Raw genomic sequence first — 19,293 nt, 5'->3', positions numbered from 1 at the left:
TATGAACAAGACCAACGTTTGCAGCTAATTTGTGTGTTTATAGCTATGTAATGAAAAGGTGGAAGCTTTCGCAAATACAGCTTGTACTATATTACAGCCGATGATACACTGTGTAATGTTTACCCTAATGCTCTTCTCCAAAAAGACCGTGATCAGAGCTGTGTTTGGAAATAAAATCTTAAGCATATGAATCTGACCATGTATGATATATTTATATCAACAATTGAGAAGTGGCAGTATTGGAGAACGGACTGACAGAAGTGTGTAAGTGATTCTCATATCTACAATGCTTAAAATAATATTTAAATGGGCCTTAACAATGAAGATAAATCAGCTCATTCATGGAGCAGAGCCCCGTAATGTGTCTACTAACCTCTCAAAAGGTGCTTTATGACATACTACTGTACCAAGTTAAGAAGGCAGCATATTCCTACAAATGTTTATCATTTCAAAATGAAAATACATGTGTACGTTTTTCAGAGACAAGCTGCGAGACATTTCAGCTGATTATATTTACTTTTTGTGTTAGTTATATTTGACTTGTACTGTTCACTGTGAACAAAACAAGCTTTGCTATATTATCCAATAGTTTATCTATAAAAACAAAACAAAAATCAGAGCCATATGAATGGGAGGCTTATCTAGATATTCAAATTATAGCTGCATCTCAGTTCAGTTAGATCTCAGCTCATGAATAAGAATATAGGAGGTTTAGTCGGAAATCAGACTATTGACTGAAATCAAAGCTGCTAAAGTTTGGGCAACTCTTTTCTCATTTCTAAGACAAGCTTTGAACCCTGAAGAGTGCAAGTTAGTCATCATTCAGTAAATCGAGGTTCCAGTACAACTCCTCACATCAGTGTGGAACCTATCACTGCCAAATAGCTGCAGTGAAACACGCTGATGAACTTGGTGCACTTCCTGGCTGAAGGGTGTCTAAGTCTGCCACTACAAGCTGGTAACTCTGTTGGCAATCTGAGCAGAAAGGCCAAGGACTGTATGGGTCATGGAGACCAATCTATCCTCTCACCTCTAGAGGTGGTTCCTCCAGGACAGAGATGAGGCACATTGGTGGGGGCAGTGTGGGGAAGCCTGCACTGCTGCCGCCCGTGCTGTATCTGTTCTGTGGATAAATAGAGGGCTTCAGCCTCCAGTGTTGTCAATCCAGCACCTTTCATCAGCACTAAATTAAAAAGAATATAAATAAACATAAAAAAAAGGATTGAAGCATATTGGCAGAGCTAGGCATGTGAATTTTGCACTGCAGCTTGCTTTAGCGCCAATGCTTGTCAATCTCTCATTTCCATAGAATAAAACTTATCAAAATGGGGGGGAAATGTACGCAAATAAATAAATCCCATGTTATTTTCAATACCACCAGGCTTATTTTCTGCAAAAACAATTTCATCCCCGTTGGAAGTTTCACAACAATTAAATTAATAATTCACATGCTGTGAAGTATAAAGACGATTTGGGGCTTTCTTTTTCTAGTGTGCGATTCATGGAATTCCAAACAACTTCTCCATTAATTTAAGAAAATTAATTCAATTAGTTTAAGAAATCTGTCCAAGAATAAATGAAGTTTTCCAAAATGATCAGAAACAGTCCAAACCAGAAATCACATGTAGTTATGACAGTGCTTGTTCAAATATATATTTGCTAACAGGAAATGATGTATTACTTATTCATTGGTTGTCCTTTAACATACATCACCTCATTTGTCTCTAAGCACTGGTAGAGATTCTAGATGCAGGAAATGCTGTTGGGAAGTCAAATGGCAGCTCAGAAAGCTGGATATCCACAGTATCACAGAAACTATGAGTTCTGTGAAATGATGCAAGGACCACCATACCATATTTTTCCTCCCCAAAGTGCATACTTAATAGAGATACAATTAGCAGACACAGTTGACCCTAAAGCAGTACAATTACATAACCATTTTCCTGACAATGGTCACCACCTTTACCTTCTTTATTCAGCTTTGATCACAACTGCTTTCCCACCAACTTTGGTAATTATAAAAATATTTGTACTCATATACAGTACTATGCTCTTCAGCTTAGTGCAACAGATACAATAATGAAAAAGACTTCACTGAACATATGAAGCTCCCCAGCTGTCTCCATGTCATCTTTCCTGCTGTATATAAAGCTGCAGTATGCTGAGTCATATCACCCATCTATCTAGCCCAGTGTAGTCTATTCTGATTGACAGTAACTTTCCAGGGTCTCTGGCAAACAATATTTTCCAGCCCTACATCTTGAGAATAATTTTTAATTGGAGAAGTCATGGATTTATTCTTGCACCTTCAGCATGTAAAACATGTGTTCCACACTGAGTCCCCTTCTCCCCTCTCCCTACCAGAGATGAATAATAATAATAATAATAATAATAATAATAATAATAATAATAATAATAATAATTTATTTATACCCCGCCCATCTGGCTGAGCTTCCCCAGCCACTCTGGGCAGCTTCCAGTCAAGTGTTAAAAACAATCTTTCGCACAAAAAAGTATGTGTTCTACTACTGAGATATTGGTTCTTCCATTGTATCACTACTGCCAAGGATATCTGAGCTCTACAGAAATGGGTTCACCAAAAATAAGTGGATAGGGAAGTTCTGTTGTTCTGCAGCATACACAAACAGCAGTGCAATTTGGTTTGAGAGTCTCTAAGCAATAATTTGGCACCCAGTTCTAGAGAGGCCACAGCTGGGGGTTGTGACTTGTGAAGAGAAGAAACAACCAACTTTGCATAGTGTCTTTTAGGGAAAGGAAATACTAGGGAGTGAAAGCTATTTCAGATATTTTCTCTCTCCCTTTCTTCATTTGTAACTCAGGCAAAGAAGGCAAATTTTGTACACTTTGTTCCAAGTAAGATTCTACACTCTATGTTCCTTCATCCTGATTTCTTTTCATTTGAGACCTGCCTGGTATTTACCTTTGTCCTCATGTGGTTGCTGTTTTCAGTGCTGTTTCTCAGACTGTTTGCTTTAGAATTGAAACAACTCGTACAAGCAGCAGAATGGATTTAAGTGAATGGGCTCAATGATTGGGGAGCCCATTGGAAACACACAGTTAAATTGTCTTAAAATAAATTTTATACCAGAGAGAAAGTATACCAAACTGTTCTGAAAAGATGACACACTTAATTGGGACATTGTAGAAGACAGTCTTGAATAATTCATTGTTGCAATAATGAAGCTATCACTTATTTTAAGCAAGGAAGCAATTCAATGTACAATCTAGAATTTTAAAGGGCAAACATCATAGCAATTTGTAGAACCTTGGCTCATTCTTACCCCGTGCGCTAGGAGGTGCAGAGTTAATCATCTGGGATGGTGCAGAATGGGTAGAGCTCAGGCTTGAGGTGGAAGGACTGGCCTAGGAAAGAAAAAACAGATATTAGTGATTAGATTCTTAGGGCAGGATTCAACCAACACGTCCCACCCTGTGGAAGCCAGTGCAAGTGCTCTCACTAGTACAATGGGGTTTTCACCCAGCTAACATTAAAAATTGTCTAAGTAAACTTAAATATAATTCAATAATAAAATACCTAGCATTTTAAAGTATTTCTGAGTGTGTCAAGGGTTTCATATTATTTTCATGTAATCTTTATACCAACCTTGTAAGGAAATGAGTGTTGTTATTATTCTCATGTTGTAGATGTGGGAGAGAGGGTGACTTGCCTAAAGCCAGCAAGTGAGTTCATGACAGAGGTAAGATTTGATTTCCTCAGTCTGTAAGGCACTATATTATTCTAGCAATGTCTACAAGTACTGAGTAGATCTTAGTACTGACCGAGATCTTAAATGCAGGGCCGTTTTACCCATAGGAGCTAGGGGTGTGGGGCATCTGGGCGCCAGGCTCTCAGGGGCACCAGGCTGAGATTCCAGGGCCTGAGAGTTGAGTCCGGGGAAGAGCCCGCCCAGCTCTGCATTGCGAGTTCGGGAGCGACTGAGCCAGTGAGACGCTGAGGCGGCTGGCTGGCTCTGCCCTGCTGTGCGCCTGGGACTGGGCAACCGGGGGGGGGGAGGGCACCAGGGGGGTCTTTGCACCCCAGCGCCACATATGCTTAAGACAGCCCTGCTTAAATGCATCCTAAAATCATCTTTAACACTGCATATTCCTGATGAGTTACAGTCGTACCTGCATGTGGTACATATCCTCTGCTGTTTCTCCGACAGAACTGTCTGTTAGAATAACCAGATTCCCTGTTTCACTTGATGTATGGGAAGAAAGAGAAGATGACGAGTGCCGGACTGTGCCCAGCATATTCAATGGGCTACGGAGAACAGAGAACAGTAAGATAAAATAATATTTTGTTTTAATCAGAAATATTTATTTTAAAAATGCATCTTGTTCATTGGAAGCTACTGTTTAGGTACCTCAAAACATATTGAAGTAACATGCACAGACAAGCCTTTCTGCGTCTGTACATTTTCAGTTAGATAAGGCCCATCACTATATTAAACAAGGACTTTCACATTTTGCCAAGCTGCAGAGCAAGTTAGCAATTTGTCAAGAAATGTTAGAACATATCAGAGAAACCACTTATTTTTTTTGTGCCAGAAGTCAAATTGTAAATTCACGTTGACCTAAGTGGCTGTTCCTGTGTCTCTTCTATCTATTCAAATATTTATTTCTGTAAAATATTTATATCCTGCTTTTCTACCATTTGTTCGAAATAGCTTTCAACAGCAGAGAAGAAAAATGACAATCACCTAAAATAAATAAAGAAGACAATAAATGTATACAAACTCAGTAAGAACTAATGTATAATTTAATGTCCAATTGCCATACTTTTTCATAGTTGCATCAATTTAAGATGCACATGGAACTAGTGAGCTCTCTGACCCACACAAATTCTGCTGTTTTGGATTTGTAAATATTTGGGGAAATCATCTGCATTTTGAGGGATAGTCAAGGGTTCATCAACCACTATTTCATGACCCATGAAATTATTTATATTGTATGTTTTTCAATGCATAGTTTTGTATCTGCATTAAAAATACATTTGATACAAAATGATGCCATAACAGTATCTTACTATGAATTCCATGGCTAGAGCAACATTTCCAGGACCCCTTGCTTTGGGCAGGATGAAGAGGCAACTGATAAAACTGTAAACCAAGTCTGCTACCAAATTTTGATGGTTTTAAAAATACTTTTTCAGATAAAACTACTGCCATTAGCAGTTTCTGTATCAGCTAATACTGAATATTGCAAGCTTTTATTAAATGAAAAATTGGTGGCAAAGAAGCAGGAGAAAGGTTAGCAAATTTTAACAGCTGAAGCAACAAAGAATGGAGCCTTTTATAACCATCCTCATAAAATCATTTCCATCACAATACTTAAGGTTTAGAAATTAAAAATGCTTGAAGAACGAAAATCATTTCCACCACACAATTTCAACTGTGTGGATTTTAGCTTGTTTTCATGCTTCCATGTTTCTCTTAGGTAGGCATCCCCTGAAGTTGTTTCAAGTCCTTTACATATTAGCTGCTAAAGCATATTAAAGACCAACACAGAATGATCACCCTTTCACAAATGATTCGTTGCCCGGATAAGTTAAAATAAAAGTGGGTTTTATTTATTCCTATAACTTTGAGTAGACCTAAAGCACCTCCCAGAATCTATACACAGTAGCTACATGAGCTACTTTGCTTTAGACATCAGTTGAAAAGACTGGTATAGAATAAGGTTATCAGACGTCCCCGTTTCCCGGGGACTCTCCCCGGATATACAAATCAGTCTCCATACAAAATTCATTGAAGTTGAAAAGTGTCCCCGGATTCATTGAAAAAAATCTGGTAACCTTAGTATAGAAAGACCTTTCTTAGGTAGATAAATACCTGTGGCGATGCACCAGCTTGATACTCTCTGGACTCATTGGACTATGTGATACAAGCATATTGCTGCGTGGTGTGCTCGTTCCTGAGCAGGCTGGACTCAGTTTATCCAAAGCAGGCAACTCCTGTAAAGTACATTCGGATGGTCATATGTTGCCTTAATAATCAGCTAATAGGATCGTGCCTTATGGTCCCCCACACAGCCCTTTCATAAACCATAGCTAGTGCTATCTACATGAGCTAGAATGTTACCTGTTACCCTTCTTGTTGTCTGTCCCCGTACAACTAGCATCTGCTTTCAATATCACAGAATTCTGGCTTGGTATTACCGTATTTTCCCGTGTATCAGACGAGGTTTTTTGACTCAAAAACTGTGTCAAAAAACTGGGGTCAACCAACGTCAGGGAAGAGTTAGAAGTTTCCAGTTTCTCAGAGGGAGAAAGCATTCCCCAAGGGGGGGAGGGGAGCAGTGAATCTAATAGAAGAGAACAGGAGGAACAACAGGAAGGGACCGGCTGTTCCCAGGAAAGGCAAGGGTTAAGTTCTAGCTCAGATTTGGAGGAGGGGAGATACAAGCCAGCTCTAGCCAGGAGGTTAGAAAAAAGAGCGGAAAAAAAGGGAAGGGCGCCTTCGCCATTTTGAGAGTGGCTGGTCATGGAGAAGCAGAGCTCAGAAGGTATCTGAAAGAAGTGACTCTGAGGAATAATATTTAAGAACCGTTTATAAGATTGTTTTGTTAGTACGCAATAAAAAGTTATAAAAGAACAAGAAGCGTTTGTGTGGTGATCTGAAGAGGACAATGACCAATCCTGACAAACAATACACATGGATAGTGGCAAGGGGGGGGGGGGAGAAGCGGTGCGCCTGCCAGCCAGCTGGTTGGCGGAAGCGCAACTTCCCCCAATGCAGCAGTGAGCGGGAAATGATCTAGTGAGTGTTTCCTGCACGCAGCTGCGTGGGGGAGAAGCTCAACAACTTTGGGCCATCTCCCCTCATTTTCTTAAAATTGAGTCTCCCAAAATAGGGGGGGGGGTCCTTATACATGGGGGCGTCTTATAGACGGAAAAATACGGTTTGTATGAACCAGAGACTGTGGTTTAAAACAAGCTCTGATTAGCTTGTTTCAAAGCAGCTTCATAATCCATGGTATGAAGTACGCTTGCTTAGAAGCTGGCCAGAAATTTGTTTTAAACCACAGTTCTGTGAAAGCTGACATTCTGTAAAATTAGCAAAGTTCCTCTCCTGGCCACACAAGAGGAGAGGGGAGCATACAATTCTGAGTCTTCACTCAGGTTCCTTCCTGCTCACACACATAGTACTACTAAGCAACGATTTAGCATAATGTGCAAGTGTAGCCCATGGCTTAATATCCTGGTTGGTTCCACTCTGGATGAAATGGGAAAAGATAGCTAACTGAAGATTTTTCTGATCTGTTGCTGGCTTGTGCAAAGGGAGGAGGAAAGGAGTTGTATGCCATAAGCCTCACTCATATCTTAGCAAATGCAATCTATGAGACTTTTTCTATGTATCGTTATCGCTAATACTTTTGTCATCATCAATAATGAACCATCAATATACAGATTGATGGTAATGGTTCCCAAATCAGAAAGATGTGAAGTACACATGTCTAGCTTTGATGCAGGCTTTTATACAAAATGGATTTCTAACACTACATTATTTACTTCTCCTTTCACTGTGTACTCTGCCCTTAAGTAACGCTTAAAAGCACACATTTATTTATATCCTATTTTAAGCAAGCAACTGAAGGCAGAACTATACATTATGTACTCTGCTGTTATTCTTTTAAGGGAGTAAAAAACCCCAAAATACAGTTGCTGAGATTGCAATTTGAAGATGAAAAACTAGTACAGGGGAAGAGGGGCTTTTATCCTTTCCCCCTGTAGCAATTTCCAATATAAAATAACCTTCTTCAAGCAAATTTTCCTTGAGGCTTTATTTTCAAATTGCATCCTCAGATTAAAAGATCCCTAATCATAGCATTTCAAGCAATGTGTAGTTTTTTTGTACCCATTTTAAAAGATCATATGTGATTCAAATGATGTGAGCAATGCCTAGACAAATGAAAAATCCAGATGTTCATTTCCTCATATTTTTCTGGATATCTAATTTATTTTTGCTGAAGAATTCATTTTGTACTCATTCAGCATTTTCCAGTGCACATGTCTATGCCATAATGGAAGAATTCAAAATACTGCTGTGAACTGTAAAAAAAGAGAAAGAAACAAACAAAGAAAAGTGTTTATCTACTTACATGGTACAAACTGGATCGCATCATCTGGAACTGGTCAATTAGTTTCTTATGAAGAGGGCGCATCTCTGGATGTACAAACTTCTCATGTACTGCAAGACCCACTCCTAATATATGTACCTATTAAAAATAAAATCAAAGCCTATACATGCAGCCTAAGAAAGACTGCAAAATAATGTTCTATATACCACTCATTCACTGAAGGGTAACTGTCTCTAAATACTTGTAGCTTAGTTTAGCTAAATCATTCATGCTCACTAAATCTTTTTTCAGATTATAGCATGAAACATTAGAGAGCATGTAGTTAATTGCCTAACAACCACTCATGTGATTCCTGGCCATCTCTTCCTGCAAATGTTGTAATAGCAAGAATGTGAATTTGAAGTGATGGCAGTTGTGGCTAGACTAGAGTTGCCATACATCCAGAATTCCCTTGACATAGCTGGGATTCGGCTGTCAGAAACAGTGTTGGAAGTGTAGATTTTGGCAAATTCCCTTTAAAATAGCTCAAATTTTGTTGTTGTTGAGATCATGCAAAAAATCAAGATCTCAACAACTTTTGTGTCCAGATTTTCACTTTTTGAAATATGGCAACCCTAAGCTAGACCAATAGAGAACTGGCAGATATCAATGAAGTTTTTCAAAATCAGGAGAACAGCTTCATCAATACTTACAATTTTGTTTTACATTTTTCTTAGTTGGATCCCCCCCCCTTCCTTTAATTATCTTTTTATTATCCTTCGTGATCTACCATGGGGGCATTTTTTTTTTAGCCAAAAGGCAGTATAGAATTAATCATAACATTTCACATAACACCATCTAGCACTATGGACTCTTTTCTCAAACAGGGTAAGGTGTCCAAACTTTGCCAGACCAATTTTGTAGACCACAAGGATCCAGGCACTTTCAGTGCTGTGTGATTTTCACATACACTGTAACTAGTGAGAAAGAAAGAAAGAAAGAAAGAAAGAAAGAAAGAAAGAAAGAAAGAAAGAACTTTGTGTACAAGCATACATGAGAACTAACTTAGGCTCTGGTGAGCGATAATGAGTTAAAAATTTCCCCAAGTATCTGACTGCTAGCTAGAGCAGTGTTTCCCAACCGGTGTTCCGCGGCACACTAGTGTGCCGCGACACGTTGCCTCGTGTGCCGCTTGGGAAACACTGCTCTAAGCGAGAGGGGACTCTGCTCAGGCTGCATCCGCCGTGCGCGAGGGAGGCGCTTCCTCTCGTGAGGGAGGCGAGAAGAAGGGAGGCGGGGCCGAGCAGGCGGATTGGCCCGGCGGCGGCCGTGACGTCACCCTGCGCGCGGCGGCAGATTCGAAACTCCTCAGGCGCAGGCGCGGCTGGAGCAGGAAGGCCGCTCTGCTTGAGAGGAAAGAGAGGGAGCCGCCGCCGCCGGGATGAAGAACACCGTTCCGCGGAGCACCGTGAAGAAGCTGCTGAGCAAGCACAAGCCGCACTTGCCTCAGGGTCTTACTGCCCACCCGCCTCTGTTTCCTTGCTGTGCTTGCTCAAACGGAACAAAGAGCAGGGAAAGCCCCTCCCCTCCAGGCAAGCAGGCAGGAGGGAGAGAGAGAGAGAGAGAGAGAGAGAGAGCGTGCGAGCTGGCTGGCTTGGGTGAGTAGGTGAGGGAAAACTTTTGCCTTCCTTTCCTCCCTCCCCGTTAAATCCCTCTCCTGCATTCTTAGCCAGCTGCTTCTCTGCACACCCCTCTCGTGCTCCTTGTCCGTTCTGTGTTTTTCCTTCCCTCCCCACTTAAAATGTGGTTTAAAAGCATGGATCCACAGGGATTCTCAGGATTTTTGCATTGGGTCACCCCAAATTCACCATCAGATCACATGTCTGTGGCCACAGCATGAAGCACAAAAATGATACATCATTAATATTCACTGCCCACGGCGGCAGCCAATCGGCTGCTGCAAAGGGCGGGCCCTCACAGGTTCACTGAATAAAGTATTTTATAATTTTTCATATTTCTGTTTACTTACTATTTCATAATAAAGTAATTATAAAATACTTTATTTGTGTTTATTTGATTCCTATTAAAGAGAGTTACTTTATATATAGTCAATATAGGCACAGAGTTAATTTTTTAAACATTTTCTAATGGTGGTGTGCCTCGAGATTTTTTTCATGAAACAAGTGTGCCTTTGCCCAAAAAAGGTTGGGAAACACTGAGCTAGAGGGTACCATTGGCACTCACCTAAAGGGTGTTTCTATTTGCGAGTCAGGATACATCCACATGGAAGTTGTCTCTGCCTACTGCTAAAAGCAGGAAACGCTAAGCTAAGAGGAAATCTGATCCTCTTCCTGCTTGTTCCAGTTTCTTTTTAAAAACACTGTAATTGTTAAATCCGTTTCTGTTCTGTAGTAAAGCTCCTCTGTAGTAAAGCTTAACTTACACAGAGAAGAAATAATTACAGGAAAGGGGGGGAAAGTGATTATACCCCCAGGGTATCAGACTAGGTGGGTGTGCTCTTCTCAGACAAAAAAATCTTTCAGACAAAAAAATCTTTCTTTTCTAGATCCAATTTCCGTATTACTCACGGGCTTTTACTTTGGGTCCAAATGTTCAAAGGAAGAAGTCAGCGCTCTCCGACCATGGCATGCGGCTTCCCTCAGTAGGAGTAGCAGTCGACTCTCAGCACCGCGCCTCTCCCCGTCCCCCGTTCCGAAGCCTTTAAAAAGGCTCCTTCTCGGGTCGGGGAGGACACAGATGGTGCCCGCCGAGTCACCAGGTCCACAGGCTTCAGCGCCTGTGGTTTCTGAGGGTCCCCGCGTCGCCAGGACCCGTCTCCTACTGAGCTGATTCCCTCCGGAGCTCGGAGGGAATCCGCCATTAGGCGATGGCGCTAACCCGGAAGTCCCAGACTGATTTATTTTCCTTGAATTAACACCTAGGGTAGGCATCCAGTTCTAATCATCACACCGACCGCTTTGGAACTAGTATTCCGCCAGTGAAAATAATTACAAAAGGCCACTACCATGTTAAGCTTTTACATAAATTAAGATTGTGGGAGCAATGTAGACAAGACACTGATCATGAAAATTTTCAAAATTTTCCCTAGTTTGGATAAAATACTTTAATGGAGTGAAGGAAGGAAAAATGACTGAAATCACCAGAATTTTCACTTTTAAATATTTTACATGGAAACGGATGTATTCAGAATCTACCTGTAGACTAACTTAGGTTTCTCTTTTCATTTTAGGTCAGTGAAATGTTAAGTCCTGGAAAAAAGGCTTAGAAGAAAAATTTACATTGAGCACAATGTAAACTTCTTCATCTTAAACACTGAATTAGAGTGCAATAGTAGTCATGTCTACTGAGAAGTCCTATTGAATTCAGTGAGGTTTATTCCCAAATTAAGTAGTGTAAGCATTGTAGCCTAAGCCTATGGAATCTTTGTTACTGGATATATTGTTGAGGAAATAAAATGTTATTAATATAATATTCCTTCATCTTTAAAAGTCTGGGGATACCTGTTCATGCATCAGCTCTTTCAGCTGCGTGATTTTTTCTGCATCTCCTGGGTGAGTAGTAATATAATCTCTATCGAAGAAAGCCTGGGGAAAGAAGACATTTTTTCCCCACTTAGAAATTCAATAAAAAGTTTCTTAATAACCACAAGAAAGAAGAGAAAAGACCCTAATAGAAACATAGGGTGGTCTACCACCAAGAAACACCGAAACACCATTTACTTAATCTCCTCTAGTATTATAGAATATACATGCAGTCACAGCACCATTTAATGGCCTAGTCAATTCATTTTCAGACTTTGGATTCACTTCTACCTGCAACATGGGACCCATTTAAAATATTTCACCATGTATGGTTGCCTTCCTGTTTTCTCTGTTCTCTCCCCCCCCCCCGCTCTCCTCCTTCCCTTTTTTACCCTGTTTCATACTTTGTTTTCTCTTCTTATATTAGCGTAACAGAAAACAAAAAATGTAGTTGTTATGCTGTTGGTGCAATCCTCCTTAGGAGCATGGATTCAGAACTCAACAGTGCAAACAAACAGCAAAAACAATCCCTTCTTATACAAAGTAATTGCTGTTGAGTAGTGCTGGGAAGACCTTTCCAGGACCTTAAAATAAACCTGACCTAACATAATCACTGCATCACTCTTAGACCATGTCTTGAATTTTTTATACTTTCTGTTATTTGTTTATCTTCAGCAGCTGTGGGAAATGAGAAACATCGGAAATTAATAATATAAAAGGTGAAGTGTGTTTCTTGGGTCTGCATGGTGCAGATGACCCAGAAATGTAGGTCAACATATTTTATAAATGTAGTTTTAGCAACATACATTTTTAACTAGTATCTGCCAACCAAACTGTAGAGCAGAAGTCCCTTTAAGCCTATGCTTCTGTTGAAATTTAGTGAAGACAAAGATAATTCTTATATATATATATATATATATATATATATATATATTTAGAACAAATGTTCAGCATTAATAAGGGAATGAATTTCAGGGCTTTCTAAGGCATCACTCACTATATTAGCTTCCTAAAATTCAGTATTTTCAGTATTTTACATTATGACCACTTGCTTATGCAGAATGTTCACCCCCCCCCCAACATAAAATGTTTGTGGCTGTCTAGATCAGAATGTAGACCAACAGTTAGGCACAATTTTAATAAAATTCCATCTTGTAAAGAAAATTGGACACAATTTCTTATGCTCTTTCATATTTTAAAATTCAATGCAACTGAAAAAAAAATGGTACTGCGAAGAGCTGCTAACAACAAAACAAAACAGAGTCAACCTCCATTTACCTCCTGATAGCGTGCTATGCCACCATTCACAGCAGCATCAATTACTCCATTCAGGCACATACTGAGCAGATTGATATTCCCATGCATCTGTTTGTGTTGGTACTGGCTTATCAGCGTCCTTAGCTCCTGGTTTTTGTTCTCCACTACTTGAATGGCATTTTCCAAAGGGCTGACTTCAACCTGCAAAAGACACCAGAGTCCACTTCAATACCATCAACATTCCTGTACTGTAACGTTTTGTTAAGAGCCTGCATGTTTTAGTTTCTCTTTCTTGGTGGAGCCCTGGGAAGGGTCCTTCTCTTGGTACAGGCCTTAGGGCTGAGTGTGCCACACAGCTCTCCAGAAGCTAGTATCGTCTCATGTATGAGAGCAGTAGAGAGCTACGTTGAGAAGGCAGCCAAGTCTCTTGTGTGTTGCGTGGAGAGCAGAACCAAAGGTGGACTGCAAACTGAGCAGTTAAGGTCATCCTCCCCTCCCCATATTAGCCACTTCAAAGTCCATTACACATCCATCTGACATATGTCACTGATTTGCAGCATGGGTATTTAAACCAGTTGTCCAGCCACTACAATATCTAACATACTGACTGTGAACAGCTGACAGGCCCTCTTTGAACGCTTGGTACTGCTATTCTTATTGTAGCAGTAAGATATATAACATACATGTTTAACCCATAGAGTTAAACCCAATAGGCAGAAAGTTGCTCATTCTTTTCATTTTAGCTAGCCATTCACTCCTTAAGTATAATACATGTTACCAGTTCTCTTCTCTCCACTTCAAACCACCGAGAGATGCCAGGTAAACTGTGAGTCAGGGTTAGAGTTGTGCGTTCAATCCATAAACTCTGCAAAGCAAGAAACATAACAATATATAGAAAATGCAAAATCCATTGGCCACATTCAGACAATCCTACCTCAGCTCAACAAACTGGGGAATAAATGAACATTTTAGGTTGTGCAACTTTTTCACTCCACCCTTTCTGCAAGTTGGCAAACAAACCAGGCAGTCTTCCATTAATTATAGTTTCCGTTTTTTTCTGGAAACCAGAAAACCACGGTTAATGGTTTCAGGATATTAAACTAACTTGATGTTGTGGCTTAATTTTCTAAAATTAATATCAGGTGGTTCAACCAAAATTGGAAAATGATAGTTAATGGAAGACTTCCACATTTGTTTGGTCACTCACAAGAAGGGAGGATGAAGGAAGAAACAACTGAGGGGAAAAGTGATTCCTAAGCATACAATATTCTTAACATACTGGACTCGATAAAGTCTATGGTTTAAGCAGTTTAATATACTGGAGGAAAACATAAAAAACCATTACATTCCAATGCCACTTTTTTTTTAAACAACAGTATGAAACCTTTCATTTTTTAGCGTTTCAAGCAGCTGCTCCTGGGCCTATTTTTATTAGCCACTTCAAAAGCTCCTATTTAGGTTGCTCCCAAGAAAAGGTAGAATTCTGTTGTGCAGGGAAGAACAGTACACAGGCTGCAGAACACGACATGGATTACGTTTCTTCTGCAGAACACAGAAGTATACTCATGAATATACTTTAGTACATTTTGAATCATTTAAAGCACAATTTCATGCATGTCTACTCCATGTCGTTCAGCAAGGTTTATTTCCAATAAGAAATGCATAGGATTGAATTATTTGGTTTTATCAGCTTTCAAAGTTTTTTCCTAATATTCTTTTTGACACAGGACTCATTTTGATTTAGCAAGTGCTTCATATAAAGACAATGCTGCCATATTACAGAGAATTCAACCTTAAATTCATTTTCCTTGTCTTTTGGGCCTTTATGGAAAGGTCTGTCATAGCGGAACTTCCTGATGTTGTTAACTCTATAAAAGCTCTTTATGCGATCAGGGACACGGTCCATTTGCAGCACATCAATATTATCTGGAATGGGAGTCACTGCATAGATCTGCAAATCTGCAACGCAGTCCAGTCAAAGAAAAAAACAAACAAACACATAGGCACCAAACAAGAGCATCCAGGTAAGTCTCATTTATGACACTAGCAGCGGATACAAATTACAGACTCTTGTTGCATATCCTTTAAAATATATTTTAAAGCGATGCTTATACCTTATGATGCAGGGAAGGCCCAATTGCCAGCAACTTTCTATGATGGAAATTCAAGCAGCTGTTGAATATGTCAAAATTACTGTTTGTTTCTTGTATTTATATTGTGGTCTCCTATGGCTTTAAGGAATAAAGTTTCACTCATTTATCTAGCTGTTTGAATCACATCATTTTAGCAGTTATGTAAATCTGTAACATGTGACTGCTGTTAATGTAGCATTACCAACTTATCTAGGCCAATATTATATTAAATTCAAGATCCATTTTCTTTCCATGCCTTAGTGCTTCAAAGCAGAGGAATTAGTGGCTCCATTAGGGAACATGGGGCTGCAAAAGGCTGGAAAATCAAAATGAGGTATTGCTTTTTAAAATTATTTAAATACATTAACTATCTTGCAATTAAACAATTTCAGTTTGGGTCCCTCTTACTATGACACTAATCTGGCAGCCAGTTTCTTAACTGGAACTGTGAATGTTCATGTTATGCTCTGAACTCCTTACCTCATCTCTAATTTGTTTTTAATATTACAGTAATATCACAGAGCACACATCTACGCTGTTTTCTAAAACTATTCCTCATCAAGAAGAACTTGTTGTTGCTTTGTGTACCTGAATGAAGATAGGGTAATGCATGTGACAACCTTAATTTTTTTAAAAAATAAAATTCATCATGAACTAGGGGAAAGTTGACAAAGGTAGCAGTCCAGCTTTACGGGTGTCCCTCATTTCACAGGAATGCTCCTCTGTAATCTAGTGCTCGCACAACTCAACTAACAATTAGTTGATTTTGATTTTGACTTTGATTTTCATTCAATGATAATGAAAAGAAACACTTCTGTGCTTAATTTTTCTCAACATCTAAAAGGGAAACGGTGAACAAGATCAACATTCAGATGTCTATTTGTAGCTGCTTTATTAACATCATAATCTTTGATAAAGGATACACTGGGCATCACACTGCAAGATGCTGTCATCTGGGTGGTTTGGATGTTGCATTGCAATGGCTTGTGGGAATTCACTGAGCATTCTTTGTTGGAAGGCCTCCAATCTCTCATAGTCATGGCCTCGGCAAACATACTCTTTGTTCTACAAAGGAAAGAAAGAGGTGTGGAAGCCAATAAATCCCTACTATGTCATCTTAGCTTTCTTTTCATTGTAGGTAACAGAAAATTAATTGAAAATAATACTCTTGTGTGAAGTTATGGTAAACCAAAGCATTGAGTGATCCACAAAAAAATGTTTAAATGCTATTGATTTATTTAAAGGATTTCAAGCCTGGCCCTAATCATCACTCATCTCAGGTTAAGTTATGTATAATAATGTTAAACAACATAACAGCATCAACAATAAAATCTAATATACAGTTCAGGGAGGTCAACTAAAGACCCATTCAGACTTCCTTTTGTGCTGCTTTCTAGGCATAGGTGCACAATAATAATAATGAATAAATATACCCGTAGGTCTCAGGGCGGTTCACAGGATAAAGCTCTGTGTGCAAGTGCTCCCCCTCCCCCAACACTTTCACTGTGAAAAGCTCCAGTTACAGATAGGTAGCCGTGTTGGTCTGCCATTGTCAAAACAAAATAAAAAAATTCCTTCCAGTAGCACCTTAAAGACCGACTAAGTTAGTTCATGGTATGAGCTTTCGTGTGCATGCACACTTCTTCAGATACACTGAAACAGAAGTCACCAGACCCTTCTATATAGTGAGAAGGTGGGGAGGGGTATTACTCAGAAGGGTGGTGGGAATGGGTGATTGGCAGATAGCTGTGATGAGCCTGTTGACGACTCTTAACGACTGCAATAGGTCTTACAGGAAAAAGCAAGGGGTGAGAAGGTGAAAAATGGCTTTGTCATGTATAATGAGATAAGAATCCAATGTCTTTGTTCAGACCAGGTCTCTCCATGGTTTTAACTGTGAAAAGCTGTTCTTTACCGCTGCATTGAAGTAAACAGCAATCTGCTTTGAAACTAAACTGAACAAAAACCTAGCAGATATTTCCTACTTGTCAACAAATAAATAAAAATCAATTGTACACAAAACTCCTTTATTTGTAAATTGCACGTATAATTCATAGATTAATGCAAATGTTGAATGGGCTTACCCGAAGGAAGAAGGGAAATTTCCTTCCATAAAAGCCAACTCTGAAAAATTCAGGCTCCAACCGTTGCTGTTCCATTATATTATCATAATAGGTAGCTTCCATTTTCTGTGAATAGAAATTTAAAAAAACATATTAGAAGTGCAATTACTGTTACAACAGGAATAACCGTCTGAAAACACTTTGGTATCATTTGGTGCTGTCCATCAAAGATTTTCAAAACACATTAAGAAGTAAACTATGATCCTGTGAAACACCAAAATTATTAGTCACGTATACTAGGAATATAAATCTATAGAGGACCCTGTGTTTTCATAGGAAAGATGCTGTGTGCAAGTAATTTTCATTTAAATCACCTGAACATTAGAGTGCAATCTTGCTTACTGTTAAATTATTAAATACAAATCAATATAATTTCCACCTACCCGAATCCAGCTGAGGCTTTGATAATCATATAAGCTTTCGTATTGAATAGCAAGCTCTCTGCACAATGGGATTCCGAATTCCCAGCTCTGAAACAGGAAAGCGAAAAACTCAGGCCAAGTTGGATTTTCAGACAGATAAGACTTACAACTCAAGAGTTGAAAACTTTAATAGTTTGTGACCCCAAGGACTGAATATAGACACACACACAAAAAAGGGGGGAAGTCAGGCATTTTCTATACCATCTACTTCTATCCATACTTCTATCCAAAAGTAACAATGAAGCTACAGAAAAATTAGCATTATTTTTTGCATACCTTCCCTTTATTAAAATAGTGGATAATTTTTCGGCAAAGGTTTTCTTTACGCTGCCACTCTGTCTGAGAAGGGTAGTGCAGGAACTCCCGAAGAGGCCTCTCTTCCCACTGAAGCAGCTCACAGTATAAGAGCAATGTAAAGGCAGCCTCTGTCGAAATAGCAAAGGAATAAACAATGAACAAAAATATTCAAATGCATTTCAGTTCAAACACAATATTATGCACGTGATCATGACCACTGCAAGAAAACAAGTTCAGTAAAAAATTCTAATCCTCAGCACATCAGAGAGCTTGACTCTAAGAAATGTGAATCAATGAACTCATTGTCATGAAAGTAATTAACTCCCAAATTAACACGTAAGTCTTGAACTAATATAAATCACGTCTTGCCTTATTTATCTATTGCTTTTTCATATTGTTATCATTTATTTATCTTGATTAAAGTTATGAAATCTTCACCATTCTCAATTATTTAAGAAACTAAATACAGTAGTAAATTAGCAGGATCTGTACAAATGGTCTCATTGTTGAACATATTGCTTACTTCTGTGCTACATGTTTTTATGTAGATACGACGGTGATTTAAATGAATGAAAAGGACAATCAGTTCAAAAGTGCTTACAGAAATTCAGAACTGTGGCATTTTCCAAAGTCATCAAAGCACCCTTTGAAAACACGATACACATGCTGTACACTTTTGATTTTAACTCCCTTACTCACTCATACAGGATCTGCTATAGTAAGAAAAGTTAATACTGGTCACTGTGATGTTGTTCAAGTAACAGCAGCATGTTATTATATGCATATGCCATGTGACCAAGGCTTGATTTAAATATTTGCAATTTAAAATATTACTTAACTTCTTTTCTAAGTGCAATTAAACCACAAAGGATTTAAAATACACATTTAAAGATGACAATAGAGAATATTTGAAGAAAGCTTCCTTCCATACTTACCTGTGTAGTTTTCAGCCTGCAAGTGCATATCACACAACTTGTGGATGTAGCGAATATACATTTCTTCCTTATTAATTTCAGATTTATAAAAGTTCTAATGGAAATAAAAAAATTCAGAAAACCACTTTCATTGTTTAGTATATCTTTAGAGACTTAAGCAGTTATCACTCTTGCTACATAGTGCTATACCATGTTTTAGCTTGGTGAGCGCTGAGCTTATGTGCCAGTCCTCCCAACATATAATCTACTTTCATGAATTAGGGGAGAACACCAATACCTTCCCACTTTTAGTTTTGAATAATCCACAGTTAAGTTTGAACTTGATACACTGTGATTTATTGTAACTGTACAAATCAAGATTGGAAATCAAGGCATGATCCTGGTTTGTTCAAACTAACCACTGCTAAAATTAACCAGTTTACCTAGTTCAGATGTGATAAAAATTGCTAATCATTCAAAACTAAAAGTGGATGTTTTCAATTGTTTCCGTGTCCTTCTGCTGC

At 38.9% G+C, this 19,293-nt stretch overlaps 1 protein-coding gene across 1 annotated transcript in view; it reads right to left on the bottom strand.

Moving 5' to 3' along the window:
- The window catches only part of DOCK3 (dedicator of cytokinesis 3), a 141,689-nt gene that overhangs the window by 15,210 nt on the left and 107,186 nt on the right, over positions 1–19,293 (bottom strand). The window contains 14 exon segments of the mRNA XM_081850458.1: positions 1,031–1,183; positions 3,303–3,384; positions 4,150–4,285; positions 5,856–5,977; positions 8,125–8,241; positions 11,604–11,687; positions 12,903–13,082; positions 13,660–13,746; positions 14,674–14,840; positions 15,937–16,078; positions 17,098–17,202; positions 17,520–17,606; positions 17,835–17,983; positions 18,791–18,884. Coding sequence (XP_081706584.1) covers positions 1,031–1,183; positions 3,303–3,384; positions 4,150–4,285; positions 5,856–5,977; positions 8,125–8,241; positions 11,604–11,687; positions 12,903–13,082; positions 13,660–13,746; positions 14,674–14,840; positions 15,937–16,078; positions 17,098–17,202; positions 17,520–17,606; positions 17,835–17,983; positions 18,791–18,884 — 1,705 coding nt within the window.

This window comes from Podarcis erhardii (assembly GCF_964252035.2).
Source record: "Podarcis erhardii genome assembly, chromosome: 2".
In the NCBI taxonomy this organism is placed as follows: Eukaryota; Metazoa; Chordata; class Lepidosauria; order Squamata; family Lacertidae; genus Podarcis; species Podarcis erhardii.
Note: the sequence above shows the minus strand (reverse complement) of the source record. Positions and strands in the feature narration are given on the sequence as shown.